Genomic DNA, 18754 nt, shown 5'->3' with positions numbered 1-18754 from the left:
TGAAATATCGATTAAAAGGTTAAACAGTATTAGTTGAAATTATTACAGAAACTGTTTAATATTTGATTTTTAGTAGCTAATAAATGAGAAGTTTAATTGGAAGTCAGAATTATTATGATTTTAATGTAAAATAAACATTTATATTAATATATCTAACAATAAGTATATATATTAATTAATTCCATACTTGAAATATTAATTAAATTAAAGAGAGAAACACCAACAGTTTGATATATTAACAACAACAAGCAGCTGTAGCAGAATCACTGTCTGAGTCCTGGTTCTCACCACCTGGTGGCGGTGCTGCATCATTGTTTCTCTAATAAACCTCCAGAAGAAGAAGAAGAATCGTCTCTTATTATCCAGCGAAGAAGAAGAAGAAGCAGCAGCACCATCCCTTCAGCCAGTTAGCAGCTGGCTAACGTGAAGCTAACGCTAACGGGATGTCTACAGCCTCTAAAGTGGTCCTGGGAGTGTCTGTGGTTCTGACCGTTAGCACCGTGGCCGGTGTCCACCTCAAACAGACCTGGGACAGAGAGGTACCCTGCTCCGGACCGAACCGGTCCAACGGTAGCACAGCTAAAAGACAGGCTAACAGCTAGCCCTGTTACTTAATTGTTAGCAGAGGAGAGGTCACAGAACGTTATCGGTGTTTTTTTTTTAATTTTTTTATTTTTTTTAAACCGGTCAGCTGGAATCTGACGGTGTTTACCGGATAAACGGTTCAACTTAATTAAATAAATTACAAAAAATATAAACAAACCGTTCGTTCGGTTCATCAAGCTGACAGCGAATGTCGACTTCCGGTGTCGCTTTTCAGAATAGAGGCTTAAAATGAGAAACTTCTAAAGTTGTTGACGTGTAAAAAGCTGCAGGTTAAAGGTCAGCTTCTATAATAAATATTTAGTTTGTCATTACGCGAATTAATATCAGACTGAGGAGAAAGATTATAATTAAAATCTCCTCTTCAGCGCTTTGTGTAGCTTTATTTTGAAGGTCACTCTAGGAACAGGAAGTTATCTGCTTCCTGGTGTGCCTGGCTTTACTTTAAGTGTCTCCAGTGAGGGGACAGGACAATCAAAGAGAGACAAAGTCCCGCTGATCTAAGAACTGATTAAAAGTCAGATTAAACACCTTCATCTTTTACTCCTCCTGCTCTGCAGCGTCTCCACCAGGGTGTAGTTCGAGACCTGGAGCGCCTGGAGAAAAAGAAGGAGAACCTGAGGCTGCTGGAGGAGCAGAGGGTCCTGACCATACAACTGGAGAAGGAGAGACAGCTTCGAGAGACGCAACCCTGCCCACAGGACACCTGAGACAGGTAAACACCATGATACACGACCTTTAATATGAGCTCGTTCACAGCTAGACCAGGAAGTACTGGGTTGACGCAACCTGTCCAGATGTGCTCTAGCGTTACTTGTCCAGGTGTGTACTAGTGTTACCTTCCCAGGTGTGTAGGTCCCGTGATGGACAGCAGCAGTGAGCCGCTGGCGGGGGCTGAGGACGAGGCGGCCTGTACGTCGGCATGTACGTCGGCCTCTGAGGGTCTGGAGGAGGGGGAGGTGGAGGGGGAGACCCTGCTGATCGTGGAGTCGGAGGACCAGGGCTCGGTGGACCTGTCACATGATCAGAGCGGAGACTCTCTGACCAGTGACGTGGGTGAGGAGGGCGATGGAGGCTGGACCTGCGACGACATGTCCTTCTACTGTGACCGCTGCCACAAGTGGATCCCAGCAGGTGAGCCGGCCGATCAGTGACTGAAACCCGATGGTCACCTGTTCACCTGTAGCACTGTGACTTTAACCTGGTGTCGCTCCTCTTCAGCTCAGCTCCGCGGTGAACAGCCCAGTTACCTGAAAGGAGACAACTTCTTCAAATTCATCTGCTGTGACTGCTCCGAGGACGGGAAGGAGAGTTTCGAGAGGATGAGGCTCACCTGGCAGCAGGTAGGAACTGACCTTAGCAACACTCAGGCTCCAAGCTTCAGGGTGAACCAGGTGTCTGCTGTGTCAGGTGGTGATGCTGGCCATGTACAACCTGTCTCTGGAGGGGACGGGCCGCCAGGGCTACTTCAGGTGGAAAGAGGACATCTGTGCTTACATTGGCCGACACTGGAACTTCCTGCTGGGAACGAGGAAGAAGACGTCGACGTGGTGGAGCACGGTGGCCGGATGCCTGTCCGTCGGAAGTCCCACCTTCTTCCGCTCTGGGGCACAGGAGTTTGGAGAGCCGGGCTGGTGGAAGCTGGTCCAGAACAGACCTCCCACCCTGAGGCCAGAGGTGGACAAGTCCACCACCAGGACCAAAGGTAAACTGCAGTCAGACAGGAGTCTCACAGTCTTCCAGTCTCTGGTCCAGTCTATGGTCCAGTCTGTGGTTCTGGTCCAGTCTATGGTTCTGGTCCAGTCTCTGGTCCAGTCTCTGGTCCAATCTTTGGTCCAGTCTCTGGTTCAGTCTCTGGTCCAGTCTGTGGTTCTCCAGTCTCTGGTCCAGTCTATGGTTCTGGTCCAGTCTATGGTTCTGGTCCAGTCTCTGGTCCAGTCTCTGGTCCAATCTTTGGTTCAGTCTCTGGTCCAATCTTTGGTCCAGTCTCTGGTTCAGTCTCTGGTCCAGTCTATGGTTCTGGTCCAGTCTCTGGTCCAGTCTCTGGTCCAATCTTTGGTTCAGTCTCTGGTCCAATCTTTGGTCCAGTCTCTGGTTCAGTCTCTGGTCCAGTCTATGGTTCTGGTCCAGTCTATGGTCCAGTCTGTGGTCCAGTCTATGGTTCTGGTCCAGTCTCTGGTCCAGTCTCTGGTCCAGTCTATGGTTCTGGTCCAGTCTCTGGTCCAGTCTCTGGTCCAGTCTCTGGTCCAGTCTATGGTTCTGGTCCAGTCTCTGGTCCAGTCTCTGGTCCAGTCTCTGGTCCAGTCTGTGGTTCAGTCTCTGGTCCAGTCTGTGGTCTCTGGTCCAGTCTCTAATCTCCAGTCCAGTCTCTGGTCTCTAGTCCTAGCACCCAGGTGAAGTCTCAGCTGACTCAGTGTTGTTTTTCCTCAGCCTTCAAACCGGCCGTGGATCCGATCATCACTGTGGAGGGTCTGAGGAAACGAGGAGCCAGGAACCCGGTGGAGAACGCCATGCAGTTGAAGGAGAACCGCTCCCGCACCCAGGAAGCCAAAGACATCCGACGGGCTCAGAAGGAGGCGGCGGGAGGCTACGCTGACCGCAGCACCTCTTCCACGCCCGTCAAACTGGGCGGAGGTCGTGGCGGGGGCATCGGGCGCCGCCCTGATCTAGTCCTGGAGAAAGGGGAGGTCATTGATTTCTCGTCCCTTAGCTCCTCAGACCGAACACCACTCACCAGCCCGTCTCCGTCTCCATCACCTGACTTCTCCGCCCCGGGAACTCCGGCTTCTCATTCTGCCACACCCAGCCTGCTGTCGGAGGCCGACCTCATACCCGATGCCATGCCGCCACAGGCGCTGTTCCACGGTGAGTTGACCCCTGACTGGTCCAGCTGTTGTTCAGTCGTGAGGTGAATGCTGATGCCGTGTCCTCTGTTTCCAGATGACGAGGAGATGGAGACGGAGGGGATGATCGACCCGGGGATGGAGTACATCCCTCCTGCCAGCTCCAGCCTCGTTGCCCGGAAGAAGCTCCGCCCAGCGCCGTCTCACATCAAACATGAAGCGGAGAGCGAGGACGACGAAGGCCGTGAGGACGACTTTGAAGAGCCCGTTGGACGGAGTGATGGTCCACCTCTGTCCACCGGGGGGGTTGTTGGCGCCAGTGGACCCGAGCGGAGAAGGATACCACATCCTGAGAAAACAGATGGAGCTGCCAGCGTCTCCAAAAGTCCTCGCTACGCCCTCCTGAGTCTGTACGAGGAGAGGATGCTGCTGCGGCGCCTGGACTCCTGCCCGTTAGCTTTAGCCGTCACCCCCCCGGCTAAACGCCTCCACAGGAAGCTGCTGGTCCGCCAGGCGAAGCGCCAGAGAGGGCTTCCCCTTCTGGACATTGACCGAGCAGTCAGCGCCACCCTCAGCTTGGTGGGAGGTATTTACGGTGCCCAGGAGGCGGGGACGCTGATGGTGGGCGGAGTCAAACGGAAGTACTGCACCAGCAGTCAGGAGCTTCGCATCCTTGATCGCTTCCAGGTACTTCCTCCTCCAGCTTCCTCTGACGTTATAAAGACTCTGGTTCAAAGTCTTTGGTCCCTGTTGATCAGCTTTGACTCTAGAACGGTTCCTCTCATCTGGACTGACTCTTGTCTCTGACCCTCTGATGTTTGTTCAGACCAATATTTCCAGTAGAAGAGGCGTCCAGCAGCGCCCCGTCTCCTTCTGGCATCGATTGATGGGAGCTGAAGGAAGTTTGGACCAGAGCATCAAGAGCCCCTACACCGCCCGAATCCTGAAGCCCTACATCAGGTAAAGATGTCCTCAGACCTGCTGCTAGTCCAGGTCCTAGAACAGGTTTTAGACCAGGTTCTAGTGCAGTCTCTACCTTTTGTTGTCCTTCAGGAGGGACTATGAGAGTCGTCCGGTGAAGATGCGGTTGTTGGCTGAGATCAGAGCGTACCCTCACAGGAAGGATCCTGACTGGGTCCCTGAACCCAACGCCTCCATCGACTACTGCTACGTTCGCCCAAACCACATCCCCTCTGTCAACGCCATGTGTCACGACAGCTTCTGGCCAGGTAGGACAGTCTCATCGTCCTCTGTAGCTGCCGCCGTCGTCCTCCAGGAATTAACCGTCCGTGTTTGGTCCTTCCAGGCGTGGACCTGTCCGAGTGCCTCCAGTACCCAGACTTCAGTGTGGTCGTCCTGTATAAGAAGGTGGTGGTCGGCTTCGGTTTCATGGTTCCAGACGTGAAGTACAACGAGGCCTACATCTCCTTCCTGTTGGTCCATCCGGAGTGGAGGAGGGCCGGCATCGGCACCTTCATGATCTACCATCTGATCCAGGTGAGTGAAGGACGGCTGCAATTATGAATTTAATGTCTCACAGGATCAATTATGATGCAGATTACAATACTATTTTAAATATTATGACATTAAATCTTTCCTCAGGTTTTTATTTATTTTTTTTTTTTTTTATGAACATATAAAAGTTTGTCTTTGTGGATCTTAATTCCATTAAGTTCACCCAACAGTGTCATCAAGACATTTTTCCATCTTCTGTTTGGTCCTCGTCCTAAATGTGTTAATGAGTTCAGTAAACGATGGTTAAAAAAGAGGGAGGTTGGCGGCCATGTTTTGTCCCAGCGGTGGTCCGGTCTATATTCCACTCTCTGGTCCACTCTCTGGTCCAGTCTCTAGTCCAGTCTCTGGTTCAGTCTCTAGTCCAGTCTCTAGTCCAGTCTCTAGTCCGGTCTCTAGTCCAATCTGTGGTCCAGTCTCTAGTCCAGTCTCTGGTCCAGTCTCTAGTCCACTCTCTGGTCCAGTCTCTGGTTCAGTCTCTAGTCCAGTCTTTGGTCCACTCTCTAGTCCACTCTCTAGTCCACTCTCTAGTCCAATCTGTGGTTCAGTCTCTAGTCCAGTCTTTGGTCCACTCTCTAGTCCAGTCTCTGTTTCAGTCTCTGGTCCAATCTCTGGTCCAATCTCTGGTCCAGTCTCTGGTCCACTCTCTAGTCCACACCTTGGTCCAGTCTCTGGTCCACTCTCTAGTCCACTCTCTAGTCCAGTCTCTGGTCCAGTCTCTAGTTCAGTCTTCTGCTCAGTCCTCGTCTCCTAAATACGTTAATGTTTTCAGTAAATGAGGCCGTATTGTTTTGTGACGGTGGTGGTGCTGTGTTTTCAGACATGTATGGGGAAGGACGTGACGCTGCATGTGTCGGCCAGTAACCCCGCCATGCTGCTGTACCAGAAGTTTGGCTTCAAGGTGGAGGAGTACATCCTGGACTTCTATGATAAATATTATCCCGTGGACAGCACCGAGTGTCGTCACGCCTTCTTCCTACGACTGAGGCGCTGAGGAGTCGGTCCAGGTGTTGGAGCACAAACCCTCCAGATGTGTTTTAGGCATCAGTCTGTAAATGTCTTGAGCTCCTTCTTCTTCTTCTTCTTCTTCTTTTGTCTGTTTGTTTCTGTTTTTGTTTGTGAGACATTAAAATGAAGTTCAACAGAGACGTTCATTCACACATTTGGTTTTTAGACACAAAGCTGCTTGCAGGAGGCGCTGTCGGTTTATAGATTAAGTGTATTTTATTCATTCAAGTGTTTGTTTGTCACTAATTTGAAAATTTTATCTAAAAACAAATAAGAGCCCTGTAACTATGAAGGACAGTCACAGTATAATGCAATAGTATCCACAGTTCACTCTGCCATGCTGTGTGTCATTTTAAACTGGAGAAGTTACTGCATTGATACCAAGCATCAAATAGCTAGAGCTAACCAGCTAGTCTCAGCTAGCAGAGAAAACATGCAGCCAAAACACTGAATTTCTTACATGACCCTTTGTCTCCATCTAGTGGGCTAATGGTGGTACTACAGAGAACAAACACACCACAGCCATCTTGTCGTGAAAGTTTTACACTGATAATTTTACAGGCCTTGGTTGATGGGTTTATCTGGGGAGTTAGATGTGTGAAAAACAGCCATATGGAGGAAATATCAGTAGTTTTATGGATTCTATAATGTGCACAATGGTAGAATTAGATGACGTACAGGCTAAAATAAAATGTCCAAAGGTTAAATTGTGTATACATTGCCTCTTGTAATGGGAATCAGTCGTATTTTGTGGCCAGATTCCCTTTCAAGAGGTAAAAACCCAACATGTCACACTTTGGGTGCTTTGGTTTTATCCAAATGTCCAAATGGAGAATCGGCCTGGTTCTATTTTTACTAGAACCTTTGTAGAATATGTGTGCTTGGTGGTATTTCTATAAACTCTTGGTCCAGTTCTAGTCAAAGGGTTCTAATCGAATCTAGGAAGACATTTTAGTTTATCACTAATTAATTAGACATAGTAACAGCCACAATGTTACTGACACTGGAAATCCATTCTCTGAAGTCTGACCTGTCCATAGAGACCAGGGTCATGATTATGGACCTGATAGTTTTGGAGCTAGTCCTGATTTATTTTGTCTTTTAAGTGTCAGTATTCAGCACAACAACAGGCTGCAGTAGAAAAATCATTTTAATCCCCGCAAAGCTCAAACTAGAAATGTCTAAAACAATAATATTTAACATTTAGTGACGTCCACAGTCAGAACACGTCCAGGTTCAGTTTGACTTTTCCCAGTTTGTCCAGTAGGTCGTGCCCGGTCTGAGCAGCCAGGAGGGACACCATGCTGCTGCAGCCGGAGCTCAGCGCCACGTCGTACGCCGTCTGACCGGCGCCATTCCTCCGCCTCACGCTGGCCTTACACCTGAAACCAGGAAGACATCAGCAAGTGGGAGGAGCTTCAGGGATTTCATTCTGCGCATTTTAGAGTCCGGACACGATGAAGCAAAGAATTAACTAACTAGGTAGAGCTACTGTTAGCTCAGAGGCTATGAAGAGCTATCATTAGCTGGTACGCTAGGAGGAGCTACAACGCTGATCAGTTGGTCTATACTTCATTCGTTCTTCATGTTGTTGGAGAAATATTTGTGAATGACAGATCAGGATGGACCAGACCAAACTCGACAAACACCCGACCGTCGGTTTGTTGTGTGTCTGTGAGGTTTTGTCCAGGTGAGTCCTACCTGAGCAGGACCTCCGCACTCCTCAGACCTTCAGAGCCCAGAGCTGCAGCTTCATGCAGAGCTGTGTTCTTCATCCTGAGGAGGAGGAGGAGGAGGAGGAGGAGGAGGAGTTCATCACATTCATCTGTTCTTCTTTTCATAACAAGTTTGAAGCTCAGACTCGTCGTCTTACCGTCCAGACTGCTGATCCACATCAGCTCCTCGCTGCACCAGAACAGGAAGTACGTCATGGTGACCATTCACCACTGCGACTGTCAGGGCGTGGCGGCCATCTCCTCCGCAGCAGGAAGGATCCGCCCCCTGGAATAAAGAAACCCAATCAGAGTGGACTACGTCAGGTGACCCGGGCGAGGATGCTGATAGGCTCGTACCTGATCCAGGAGCTGCTGGATGGCGTCGATCTGACCTCGGCCTGGACCGAGCTCCTTCAGCAGTTGACTGTCCTTAACCTGCAGCCAGACAACCAATCAGAGAGGAGCTTTCGTTTCTGTCTGAACAGGAAGTGACTCTGCTTCTTACCGGAGGAGTGGGGGTCAGGTTTGGTCTTGGGGGTCTCGTCCGACTGGAGGGTCGATCACTTCCTGTGAGACACACAAACGCAGTAAGAAGAGCTACTATTAGCTAGGAGGCTAGGAAGCTAGCTTGTGATTCCATCATTACACCTGAACGGAGGCGTTTAATTGGCCGACTCCACCCACTAACCGTTGGTTCTGAGGCTGTCTGGAGCCGATCGCTCTGTGACGCTGCTCAGAGACTCGGTTGGAGCTGCTGGTCCAACACCGTCACCTCCAGAACCAACCTGAGAACAAACAATTTCACTTATGACTTGACTTTTAGTCGAGGTCAGGCTCTGTGTCGTCAACTCACCTGCTGGTCTTGACGTCCGGCCGACACAAAGCTGACAGTCAGACTGACTTCGTACCGATCTTCCTGGATCACCGCGGAAACCATCTGAAAGGACAGGAACACAGGAAGTGAACTACGGCGCCACCTGCACCTGCTCAGGTGACTTAGTGGCTGGACCGATCCCATCGGTTGACGTACCCGACCCAGACGAGGTTCTCCCAGCAGCGTCCTGAAGGGGGCGTTGTTCTGAGCGTAACTCCTCAGGTGAGCGCACACGTGATCCAGCTGCTTCCTCCAGTAACCTGAAGGCAACAGACATCAGAGCCACAACGCTCCGACCAGAACCAAGACCCAACCTCAACCCTCAAACCAGTGCTAATGCTGATGCTAATGCTACTGCTCACGCTTATGCTAATAGTACCGCTACTGCTAATAGTACTGCTAATGTTAATAAGCCTACTAATAGGATTGCTAATGCTAATGCTACTGCTAAGAGTACGGCTAACAGTAATTATACACCAGTCCAATGTGTCTTGTGTCTTGTGTCTGTGTCTGCGTCTTGGAACTTGGACACTAGACAACTTGAGAGAGACAAAGGACGACACTGTGTCACTACAAAGAAACACAAGATGATCTGGTACATGTGCTAAAACTACTGCTAATGCTAATACAGCATCAGTCCAATGTGTCTTGCATGTTTTCATAGTAATCCTTCATCTCTTAGTAGTTGTCTAAAGGCACAACATTGGACTGGTGTAATATTAGCATTAGTATTAGCAGCAGTAATTGTACTACTACTATTAGCATTAGCAATAGTAGCGGTATCAGTAGCGGCAGGGTCTTACCTCGGCCTGGGCTGATGGCGGTCAGCAGCGGTCGGCGGTCCCTGGTCGCCTGTTGGCGGCTGAACAGCTCCTTCTGCTCCTTCTTCTGCAGCTCAGTGGCTGATGGGAAATAGAGTCCTACGGTCTGCGTGTACTGATCCACAGTGGGCAGGACTACCTTAACACTCCGGGCGGAGTTGGATGAGGGCGTGGCCTGCCAGGTGGCATCATGGGAGGTCAATCCTGATGCCTGCTCACACAGAAGGAGTGTTGTGGTTGGTTAAGGTGATGGTAAGACGGTGGATGGTGCGGTGTAAGTGGTTCAGCGTACTCGGCTGGTGGCGACGCCTCCGACAGGCCCTGTGCTGACCCTGTAGGAGGTGGGAGGAGCCTGTGCGTCCAGGAAGGCGCCGCAGGCTGCACAGTAGAGAGAGTACGGGTGTCCGCTCGCCCCACATCGCTGGCACATCACACAGCTAGCTGCATGACCGGGCTAAAAACACAGATTAGCATGAAGACTGCTAACTTAGCAACAAAGTCAAACTGCAGATTAGGTATTTTCAGATACAATGATCTCAAAAAGTAACATTTCCATTGTGCATGCTAACATTAGCTAGGGAGTTATGTTAGCTAGCAAATGTATAAGTGACCAGACACTTAACGTTCAGTATTATTTGATTTGTTGGCTCTAAATCACAGCTGCTAAAAGCTAATATTGACCATAGAACACTTATCTTTGGTTGCTAACATTATTTAGCTCTAACATTAGCTAACAGTTTCTTGTTCATTGTTTTTGTCCTCATCAGTTTATTTTTGGCCTAGCTTAGCACAGACTGGAAGCACAGTTTAGGGTTAGGGTTAGAGAATAAAGCCAGCTAAATGAACCATAGTCATGGATGCAAACAGTGTCCAGTCTGTGAGTAAGCTAGGCTAACACAGAGCTAGCAGAGGCCAGGTTTCAGGTGGTCAGTGACTAGATGACGTTCAGGTGCGTATTCACCTTTGCGCCGCACCAGTCGCAGTATCTGGCGTCCCCGTGGTTCATACGGTTACATCTGGAGCAGGACAACTTCCTGCTGTCTGTTGCTGGGACAGAGGGGGCGCTGTTCCCAGCTCTCGCCACCTGCAGCAGCACACAGAGATTACAGACGTGTTCTGGTGGAGCAGCTACAACACGGGTAAGTTCTGACGTTGGTGGAGTTACCGGCTGCAGGTTGCTCTCGCACGTCAAGCATCTGGAGACGTGAGCTGGGTTCCCACTTCCACAGCCGACACACAGAACGTGGTCCTGCATCCAAACACAGAGAGTCAGCGTGAAACCAGACTCTGTGAGGAGACGGTGTTAGAACACGAACCTGGAGCCGGAGGCCGGCCTGAGGCTGCAGCTGCTGGTCCACTGAGGCTTCACAGATCAAACAGGTCCGAGCGTTGGCCGGAACCAGAGACCCACAGAACACACACACCAGCACCTGACGACAGAACACACACACAACCTCAGTGTCACATGATCACAGCGCTGGATGTGGAAAGTTAAAGTCACAGGGTGCATCCGAATACCCATACTAACGTACTGTTCAGTAGGCGAGACGCAGTACGCCACAGTAGTAGTACGTCCGAATTCTTAGTAGACATCGACTAGTAGGCGAAAAATCCCCGGATGGCCTACTACCTCCACAGTATACAACGGTAGCTCACTACGCTATCCCACAATTCAGCGGGAGCCCGCTAAGCGTAGAAGAAGACGAGCCGCCGGGAAAATCAAATCAGACAAAATGGCTGAGACCGTTGTGACAGCTACAGCTACGACAACCCAAGTTTATAAATGTAAGTATATTAGGATAAATGTTGAGTTTAAAATGTTGGTTGTTTCGAAAATACTTCTCCGAGGTGGCTTTAAAATTTCGCGGCACCCGCCGGTGTGCGTCATATGTGTCGGCGTCACATGTAAACATCCGGGGTCAAAGGACAGGCAAGATGGCTGCCCAGTACGTCCAAATTGTATGCCTACTACTCGCTCGCATACATAAATAACGTACTAAATTGACGGTTGAGTAGTACGTTCTAACCGACTTTAGAATGTACTGACTATTCGGATGCACCCACAGCTTCAACCAGATGGTTCTGAGATTGTTCTGCTGGTTCCTCCCTGTTGAAGGGAAGTGTTCTTGGTTCTTTTCTGGAAGGATCAGACTCTGGGTCTGTTGATGTACAAATAAAACTGAATTTTAAAATAGTTGCAGGAAGATTGAAGACTGGATGGAAGATCTCGTGGAGTCTGTAGACACCATCTAAACCCTCTGACACCTTGGTCTGGAACTTTTTGGTTTGTTCATAGTCTGGACTTCATGGTCTCTACCAGCGTGACATCGTTCATACGAGACTAGTTGTCAGACTTTGGTTGCTGGACTGAAGTCCTGAAGATCTTCTGGTGTGCTTCACAACAATGGTCTATTACGTTGAGGTGTGTGTGCGGTACCTGTCCTCCTTCGGCAGGGGGCAACCTCTGACCCGGTACCGGCGGAACCACGGTTCCACACTGAGAACAGAACCGAGCAAACGGATCCGAGGGACGGAAACTCAGGCACTGAGCACACCTGGACAGATGGACGAAGACAGACCATAAGTTTGTGGACGGCCCTGTGAGTTCTGATAGAGTAGCCGTCCTACTTTTGGTTCCGTTAGGTTCCTACCTCAGGAAGTCGGTTTCCCGCTGCACTCTGGACGTCTGGGTGCTGCTCAGCTGATCCGGCTCACCCGAACCCTGATAGGACAGGAAGCACAACAACATAAGACCTCAGACTGGAGCTCACAGTTAGATGGGTGTGGTTTTATTTACCGCTGACTGGGAGCGTCTGGTGGGGGGGGTCTGGGTGGCGCTGCCAGAACCGAGTCGACCGTTCAGAAAGCGAGTAGCTGAGTGAGGAGAGCCGCCAGCCTTCACGCTCGGCTCTGAACACAGATACAAGACAGGAAATTGAGTTACACCTTTATGTGCTGCCCCCACAGGGTGAAGGGTGGAACTACATGTTGTAGCTCTCTGCTGACACTGGGGGGCAGTGTAAAGAAACAGAACAACGAATGGGGGTCTGGATGGAGAACTACTTATTAGTCGTGATTTGCTGTGCAGCCATCTTGTTGTTAGCATGTTAGGTAATCCCATGATCATTCACTCAGAGCTAACGAACACCAACACAGAACTTTAAAGGTGTTGTTTTCAGTTTGTCACATAAAGTCTGAGGAAACACCAACCAACCGTCCCTTAGGTTTGTCAGCTGTAGCATAAATATTAAATGTTTCTCACCTGTAGGCCTCGGTGAAGAACCAGGAGCACAGGAAGTTCCTTCAGACGAACGCTAAAAACAGAAACGACACATGAAAGTGTAACATGAACAGGTGGAGCCGGGACTGACGGGAAATGTAGTGCGATTACCTGCGGGTCCTGCAGGACGCCGTCCTCCTCGTCCACCACAGAGAAAACCTTGGTCACCACGGAGCTCTGTCTGCCGTCGCTGCAGACGTTATTAAACACACAGGAAGTGAAGGTCAAAATAAAGCCTAGGCTTGTCTGTCGGGGTCTTATGATGCGTTCAGGTTCCTCTGTGAGGGACGGATGTCACTATGTAAGAAGAAATGATGAAGCTGGAGGTATGAGCCAGCTTGATTTTGACGTTATCCTTTGAGTTTATTATCACTAATGTGGTTTAAAGTCCTCCTGTCCTGGAAACTATTCTACACACATCATTTTACACCACATAGACGTCTCTGTGAAAAGTTGTCTGGAGAACTGAAGGGTTTTGGTCACATTTTATGGATGAAAGTAGAAACTTGATGTAGATTCATTGAAATGAGATCAAACTGTAAACTGTAAAAGTCGTCCCGGTCAGTTCCCCGTCCCCCAGTCGTCCCCGTCACCTGGTGACAGCCACAGCTCTGACCGTCGTCCTCCCGGCAGGAAGCAGGATGGACTCTCTGTACTTCCTGCTGCCGCCTCCAGACCCTCGCTGCTCCGCTGCCGGCGTCGACCCGTCCAACGTGTAGAAGACCAGAGCACCTGCAGTGTCTGCACAGACACAAACACCTGTCACTTACCCCTCCCCCCAGGAAAGTTCTGTTTTTTCTGGTGGTTCCTTGAGGTTCTCTAGTATGGGAGGTAGAACCTTCAGCTCCCAGTCTGGGTTTAGGAGGCAGACACACTTTCTACTATGAAGGTTTCTGAGAAAGCTGGAAGCTGGCTAGTGATGCTGCTATAGGTCTAGGCTCATGGGGGGGACGTCCTCTGTCTCACTCTAAGCTTCATGAATGAACCTGATTGGACAGAGAGACAGGTGTGTGGTTCTACCTGACTGGATGGAGACAGGTGTTCTGGTGCTGATGTGGTTCTTGGTTCTGTGAGTCTGGAGGTGGATGATGGGAATGATGAGCGGAGCTGACACTGCCCCCGCTGCCATGGCAACCACCGTCTGCCAATCAACCTGTTTTGTTATCGTAAAAACAGTTCTTCAGTAAAAGCAAACACAGCGACGCCCTCCTCGTTGTTCTGTTTAAGTCTTTAACAGTTTGTACCTGAACGCCGCAGTCGTCCTGGTCTCCGCCTGAACGGGACACCCCCCCCGGATATGAAACGGTTTTCTTACCTCAGATTAAAACGGACGATGAAGCTCGAGCTCGACACGCCGCTGCGTTTGGTTTACAGGAGCGTCACCACGGTAACGGCGGTATCTCCGCAGGGGGGCGCTCGTTTTAAACATGAGGAGTGGCAGCCGTGGACGGAGCTGACAGGACACCCCTTGTTTCATGTACCCGCCCGCGCCACAGCGCTGCCCCGTTGAAAGGGTTTATTTAAGTTTTTAAAAACTTTATTAAGGAGATTTAAAATTATATTAGATAAGATAGATACTTTATTTATCCAGTGGGATGAATAAAGTGTCTATCTAATCTTATCTAATATAACTTAAATTTTCCTGACAGATCGCCTGTCTTCAATTAAAAATTTAAACGTTTACAATCATTGGCCGATTTTATTTACATAAACATATATAGTAAATATGCATCTTTAAGAGTGACACACGTTTTAAACTCATAAAAAAAATCCAAATAAAACAAAACAAAAACGTTCAGCGTCTCAGGAAAATATTTCTATTCGGGCACTTTTGTTGCCACCCCCCTCGCTCGCTGCCTGAGAACTGTAAGGACCCCGCCTGTAAAAATCGTGATTGACATCGTTTGCTAACGAGCTAACGGGCTAATAGGCTAACAGTCCGCTGCTCGGACAGAAACTAGAGCTTGTTAAAAATGTCTGAGGTGAAAGTGAAGAAGGAGACGAACCTGTTGGACCCGGCGGAGATCGAGAACAGGTCAGAACAGTAGCATCACCCCGGACTAGCGCTGCTGCTGCTGCTGCTGCTGCCAGGCAGAGCGGTGCGCCGAATTCCACCTGGATTCTGTCACATTGAACGTGTTATTGGTTCTTATCAAACACACACGGAGCAGAAGTCATGGATAAATACATTTTTATAATTATCCATTTATAATTTTTATTCCGGCCTGAATTGCGTTTATTAATGTTTCCAAAAAGTGAACTATTCCTGCTCTTTAATTGCGCGTCTGTTGCGTCATGATGTTTTTCTACATGTGAGGCAGATTGTCCAATTAAAGTTTTGTTGTTTTGAAAATGGTGCCGAATTCAAGTATGTATTGATAATTGTAGAATCAATCTCGAGTTACGTTTCAGTGTCATTAAACTTAACATTTAAGCGAATTCGCAGTTAATTGTGATGCTTTTAAACAAGAGTTTGGTTCCAACTTTTGTTAAAGCACAGGTTAGTACAGGTTTTTAAAGTCATATTAAACTTTGAGTTTTTATCTGACGATTTACAAGAAATAAGTCAAACTTTGGATTTTAAATTAAAATTGTTCTTTTGCACCAGTTTGAATGTTAAATGTGAAAATCAGCCATCTGTTATTTGACATGATATTTGTACATGAAGAAGATGAATCCACTGTAAAAAGTCAGTTCTTCTGGTTTGGTTCTTGGTTGGTCTCAGACGGGTTCCCATTAGCGCCACCTGCTGGACTATAGCGTGGTCTGTGTTTTGTTTACATCCCTGAGATCAGGTGAGGTGGTGCATTCAAGTACCTGTCAAGCCTGAATCATATCCTGAGATGGGAGAGAAGATTATCTGATAAGATTATCCTTAAGTGTGTGATGTAAAATCATGTTGGATTTTAAAGGTCCTGTGTGTTCTTCAGGATTAAAGAGCTGTGTCAGCAGTTCCCTCATGGCATCACGGACCAGGTCATCCAGAACGACCTGCCTCACCTGGAGCCTCAGCAGAGAGCCATGGCCATCAACAAGCTGCTGTCTCTGGTTAGTGTGGCGACGCCTCGTAGACCAATCAGATCAGAGCAGTGACTGACTGATGGCGTTGGTGTGTTTCAGGGTCAGCTGGACTTGCTGAAGAACAGCTCAGGTCTGCTGTACAGACTGAAGGACACTCAGAGCACCAGGTAAAAACACTTGACACTTTCACCTGAGCCGCCTCAAACCAAAGCACAGGTCTCAGATCAGCTGCCTCCTTCGTTTCAGTAAGATGAAAGGTTCAGACAACCAGGAGAAGCTGGTCTACCAGGTCATCGAGGACGCAGGAAACAAAGGTAACTCACTTCCCGCTTCCTGTTTGTGTGTCCGACAAACCGCCACCACCGTCTCAGATGTTTGTTTGTTTGTCGGCAGGGATCTGGAGCCGAGACATCCGCTTCAAGAGCAACCTCCCTCTGACGGAGGTCAACAAGATCCTGAAGAACCTGGAGAGCAAGAAGCTGATCAAAGCCGTCAAGTCCGTGGCGGTGAGTTTCGGGAGACTCGTTCAGGCCGGCGCCATTAACGTGACGTTAACGTGTCTAACGGTGATGTATCGTCTGCAGGCGTCGAAGAAGAAAGTGTACATGCTCTACAACCTGCAGCCCGACCGCTCGGTGACCGGCGGTGCCTGGTACAGCGACCAGGACTTCGAGTCCGAGTTCGTGGAGGTCCTCAACCAGCAGTGCTTCAAGTTCCTGCAGAGCAAGGTGCAGAGGGCGAGGGAGGTTCATCAAACACTGAGGGTTTACCTGCAGGGACTCCAGGGGGTTCATTCAGTCATCTCAGAAACTTCAGAGATTTAAATGAGTCTGAAGGAATTCATTCTGTTTCTGTCTTTAACTTTGTGTTTACTGGAGATACTTCCTGCTCTTCCTCTTCTTCTTCATCCTCTGCTGTGAGACATCATCAGTCTCTGATCAAGTTCAGTCTAAACACATGGATGTGTTCTTGTGTGCACTACGTATAGTCAGGTATCCCAGAATGCACTGCTGCTTTTCCAGTCAGAGTCTGAAGTAGAAGTTCATGTACTTGTTTATGATAAACACACAGGGTTTACCTGTAGAGTCTCAGGTGTGGTTCCTGGTCATGTGACTCTGGTTCCTGCTCATGTGACTCTGGTTCCTGGTCATGTGACTCTGGTTCCTGGTCATGTGACTCTGGTTCCTGCTCATGTGACTCTGTGGTTCCTGCTCATGTGACTCTGGTTCCTGGTCATGTGACTCTGGGGTTCCTGGTCATGTGACTGTGTTTCCTGGTCATGTGACTCTGGTTCCTGCTCATGTGACTCTGGGTTTCATGGTCATGTGACTCTGGGGTTCCTGGTCATGTGACTCTGTGGTTCCTGGTCATGTGACTCTGTGGTTCCTGCTCATGTGACTCTGGTTCCTGGTCATGTGACTCTGGTTCCTGCTCATGTGACTCTGTGGTTCCTGCTCATGTGACTCTGGTTCCTGGTCATGTGACTCTGGTTCCTGGTCATGTGACTCTGGGGTTCCTGGTCATGTGACTCTGGTTCCTGGTCATGTGACTCTTCATTTCCTGTGTTTCCTGTGTGAAGGCGGAGGCGGCGAGGGACAGCAAACAGAGCCCGATGGTCCAGAGGAACAGCTCGTTCGCTACGTCTCATGAAGTCTGGAAATACATCTGTGAGCTGGGGATCAGCAAGGTGACTTTCAAAATAAGAGCCCCGTGAACGTGTTTGGCTTCCCGCAGCCTCTGACGGGTGTCGTGTGCAGGTGGACCTGTCCATGGACGACATCGAGACCATCCTCAACACGCTGATCTACGACGGGAAGGTGGAGATGACGCTGATCGCCGCCAAGGAGGGGACGGTGGGCAGCGTGGACGGACAGATGAAGCTGTACCGAGGAGTGGACGCCATCATCCAGCCCACGGGCCTGGTCAAGACGCCCTGTGGACTCTGCCCGGTAAAGACTACCCTACCTCACCTGACCTCACCTGACCTCACCCTGCACTCTGTCAACATGTGAGCTGACCCATCGTCTCTCTTCTTCTTCTTCTTCTTCTTCTCTGCAGGTGTTTGACGACTGTCACGAGGGAGGAGAGATCTCGCCGTCCAACTGCGTCTACATGAGCGAGTGGTTGGACTTCTGACTTCACCCGCGTTGGCTTTACTTCCTTTATGGACGTGAAGGTTTCAAATTAAAAGCTTCTCCAGGAGAACGAAGCGGTCGAGGTGTTCCAGATCCAGATGTTTCTCTTTGTTTGGAAAGTTCTTCCTGAGTAGAAGAAGCGCTCTGCGGGTTTGAGTCCGAACTTAAGAGTATTTAATGATTTATTTTGAATCGTTATGTAAACAGGGAGTCCTCCGTGGGATGAACTTCCTGTTGAGCAGACGCGTTTTCATATTGACTCTGATGATGCTGGAGACTACATTTCCCATGAGCCTCAGCAGCGTCCAGCGCTTCCTCTATATGTGAATAAAGTTTATCTGTCTGTGTTTATATTAAATACAGAGCAGGACAAGTGAAACTCTTCTGTCTTTTCTTTCTTAATAAAGAAGATTTATCAAAACATTTAGATGGATTCATTCACATTTACTGGAGCTGCTTCCTCTCCCCCCTCTTCCTCCTCTTCTTCTTCTCTGGAGGAGGAATGAGTGTCTGAAGACGCTGAAAAATGATTGTTCAAAGCCTTCATGTTGTGTTTATTGTCACTTTCATGGCTCCAGCTTCAGCTCATAAATTATTAACCAGCTCTGACTCCGCTGGAGCCACGCCCACTGCTTGACGTCACTTCCTGTTTGGTGGTCTCTGTTTTCACACCTAAGATAATTAAAGAAAATTTTTAAAAAAATTTTGTGTGTGCGTGTGTGTGTGTGTGTGTGTGTGTGTGTGTGTGCACCTGTCGCCATGGCTACGACAATAAATAAACAAACATAGTTCAAATCATTAGGTGATCAGCCTCATTGACCCATCCATCCACCCCGAGCTCCTCCTCAAACTACAGCTTCACCTGATTGATTGAGATTATTTGGATCATTGCGAGAACCGCGATCTGGATCAGGACCAGAACCAGAGCAGCAGTCTGATGGA

At 49.0% G+C, this 18754-nt stretch overlaps 4 protein-coding genes across 4 annotated transcripts; 3 read left to right on the top strand and 1 right to left on the bottom strand.

The window, feature by feature from the left end:
• Positions 1–372: 372 nt before the first annotated feature.
• On the top strand, positions 373–1313 carry pet117 (PET117 cytochrome c oxidase chaperone; the record flags this gene model as incomplete). Its single annotated transcript, XM_084561900.1, has 2 exons — positions 373–539; positions 1164–1313. The coding sequence occupies exons 1-2, from the start codon at positions 444–446 to the stop codon at positions 1311–1313; spliced, it is 246 nt and encodes an 81-aa protein (XP_084418026.1). The 5' UTR covers positions 373–443.
• A 153-nt stretch (positions 1314–1466) lies between these two features.
• Positions 1467–6104, top strand: kat14 (lysine acetyltransferase 14; the record flags this gene model as incomplete). The annotated part of the gene is made up of 9 exons (XM_084561886.1): positions 1467–1737; positions 1825–1946; positions 2014–2308; positions 3034–3468; positions 3544–4133; positions 4273–4406; positions 4500–4675; positions 4753–4943; positions 5779–6104. The coding sequence occupies 9 exons, from the start codon at positions 1467–1469 to the stop codon at positions 5950–5952; spliced, it is 2388 nt and encodes a 795-aa protein (XP_084418012.1). The 3' UTR covers positions 5953–6104.
• Positions 6105–6238: 134 nt separating this feature from the next.
• On the bottom strand, positions 6239–13785 carry dzank1 (double zinc ribbon and ankyrin repeat domains 1; the record flags this gene model as incomplete). The annotated part of the gene is given in 19 exon segments (XM_084561911.1): positions 6239–7348; positions 7668–7742; positions 7840–7967; positions 8039–8116; positions 8187–8248; positions 8370–8466; positions 8535–8618; positions 8712–8815; positions 9359–9587; positions 9669–9830; positions 10338–10667; positions 10669–10806; positions 11814–11931; positions 12028–12098; positions 12174–12286; positions 12639–12690; positions 12768–12846; positions 13250–13397; positions 13677–13785. Coding segments are annotated over 19 exon segments (2340 nt in total). The 3' UTR covers positions 6239–7185.
• Positions 13786–14434: 649 nt separating this feature from the next.
• On the top strand, positions 14435–18466 carry polr3f (polymerase (RNA) III (DNA directed) polypeptide F). The gene is made up of 9 exons (XM_084555113.1): positions 14435–14691; positions 15587–15704; positions 15777–15844; positions 15924–15991; positions 16071–16183; positions 16262–16405; positions 17257–17364; positions 17435–17626; positions 17736–18466. The coding sequence occupies exons 1-9, from the start codon at positions 14630–14632 to the stop codon at positions 17811–17813; spliced, it is 951 nt and encodes a 316-aa protein (XP_084411239.1). The 5' UTR covers positions 14435–14629; the 3' UTR covers positions 17814–18466.
• The last annotated feature ends 288 nt before the right edge of the window (positions 18467–18754 follow it).

This window comes from Chelon labrosus (genome assembly GCF_963514085.1).
Source record: "Chelon labrosus genome assembly, chromosome: 2".
NCBI lineage: Eukaryota > Metazoa > Chordata > Actinopteri > Mugiliformes > Mugilidae > Chelon > Chelon labrosus.
This window is presented reverse-complemented; position numbering and strand designations above follow the sequence as displayed.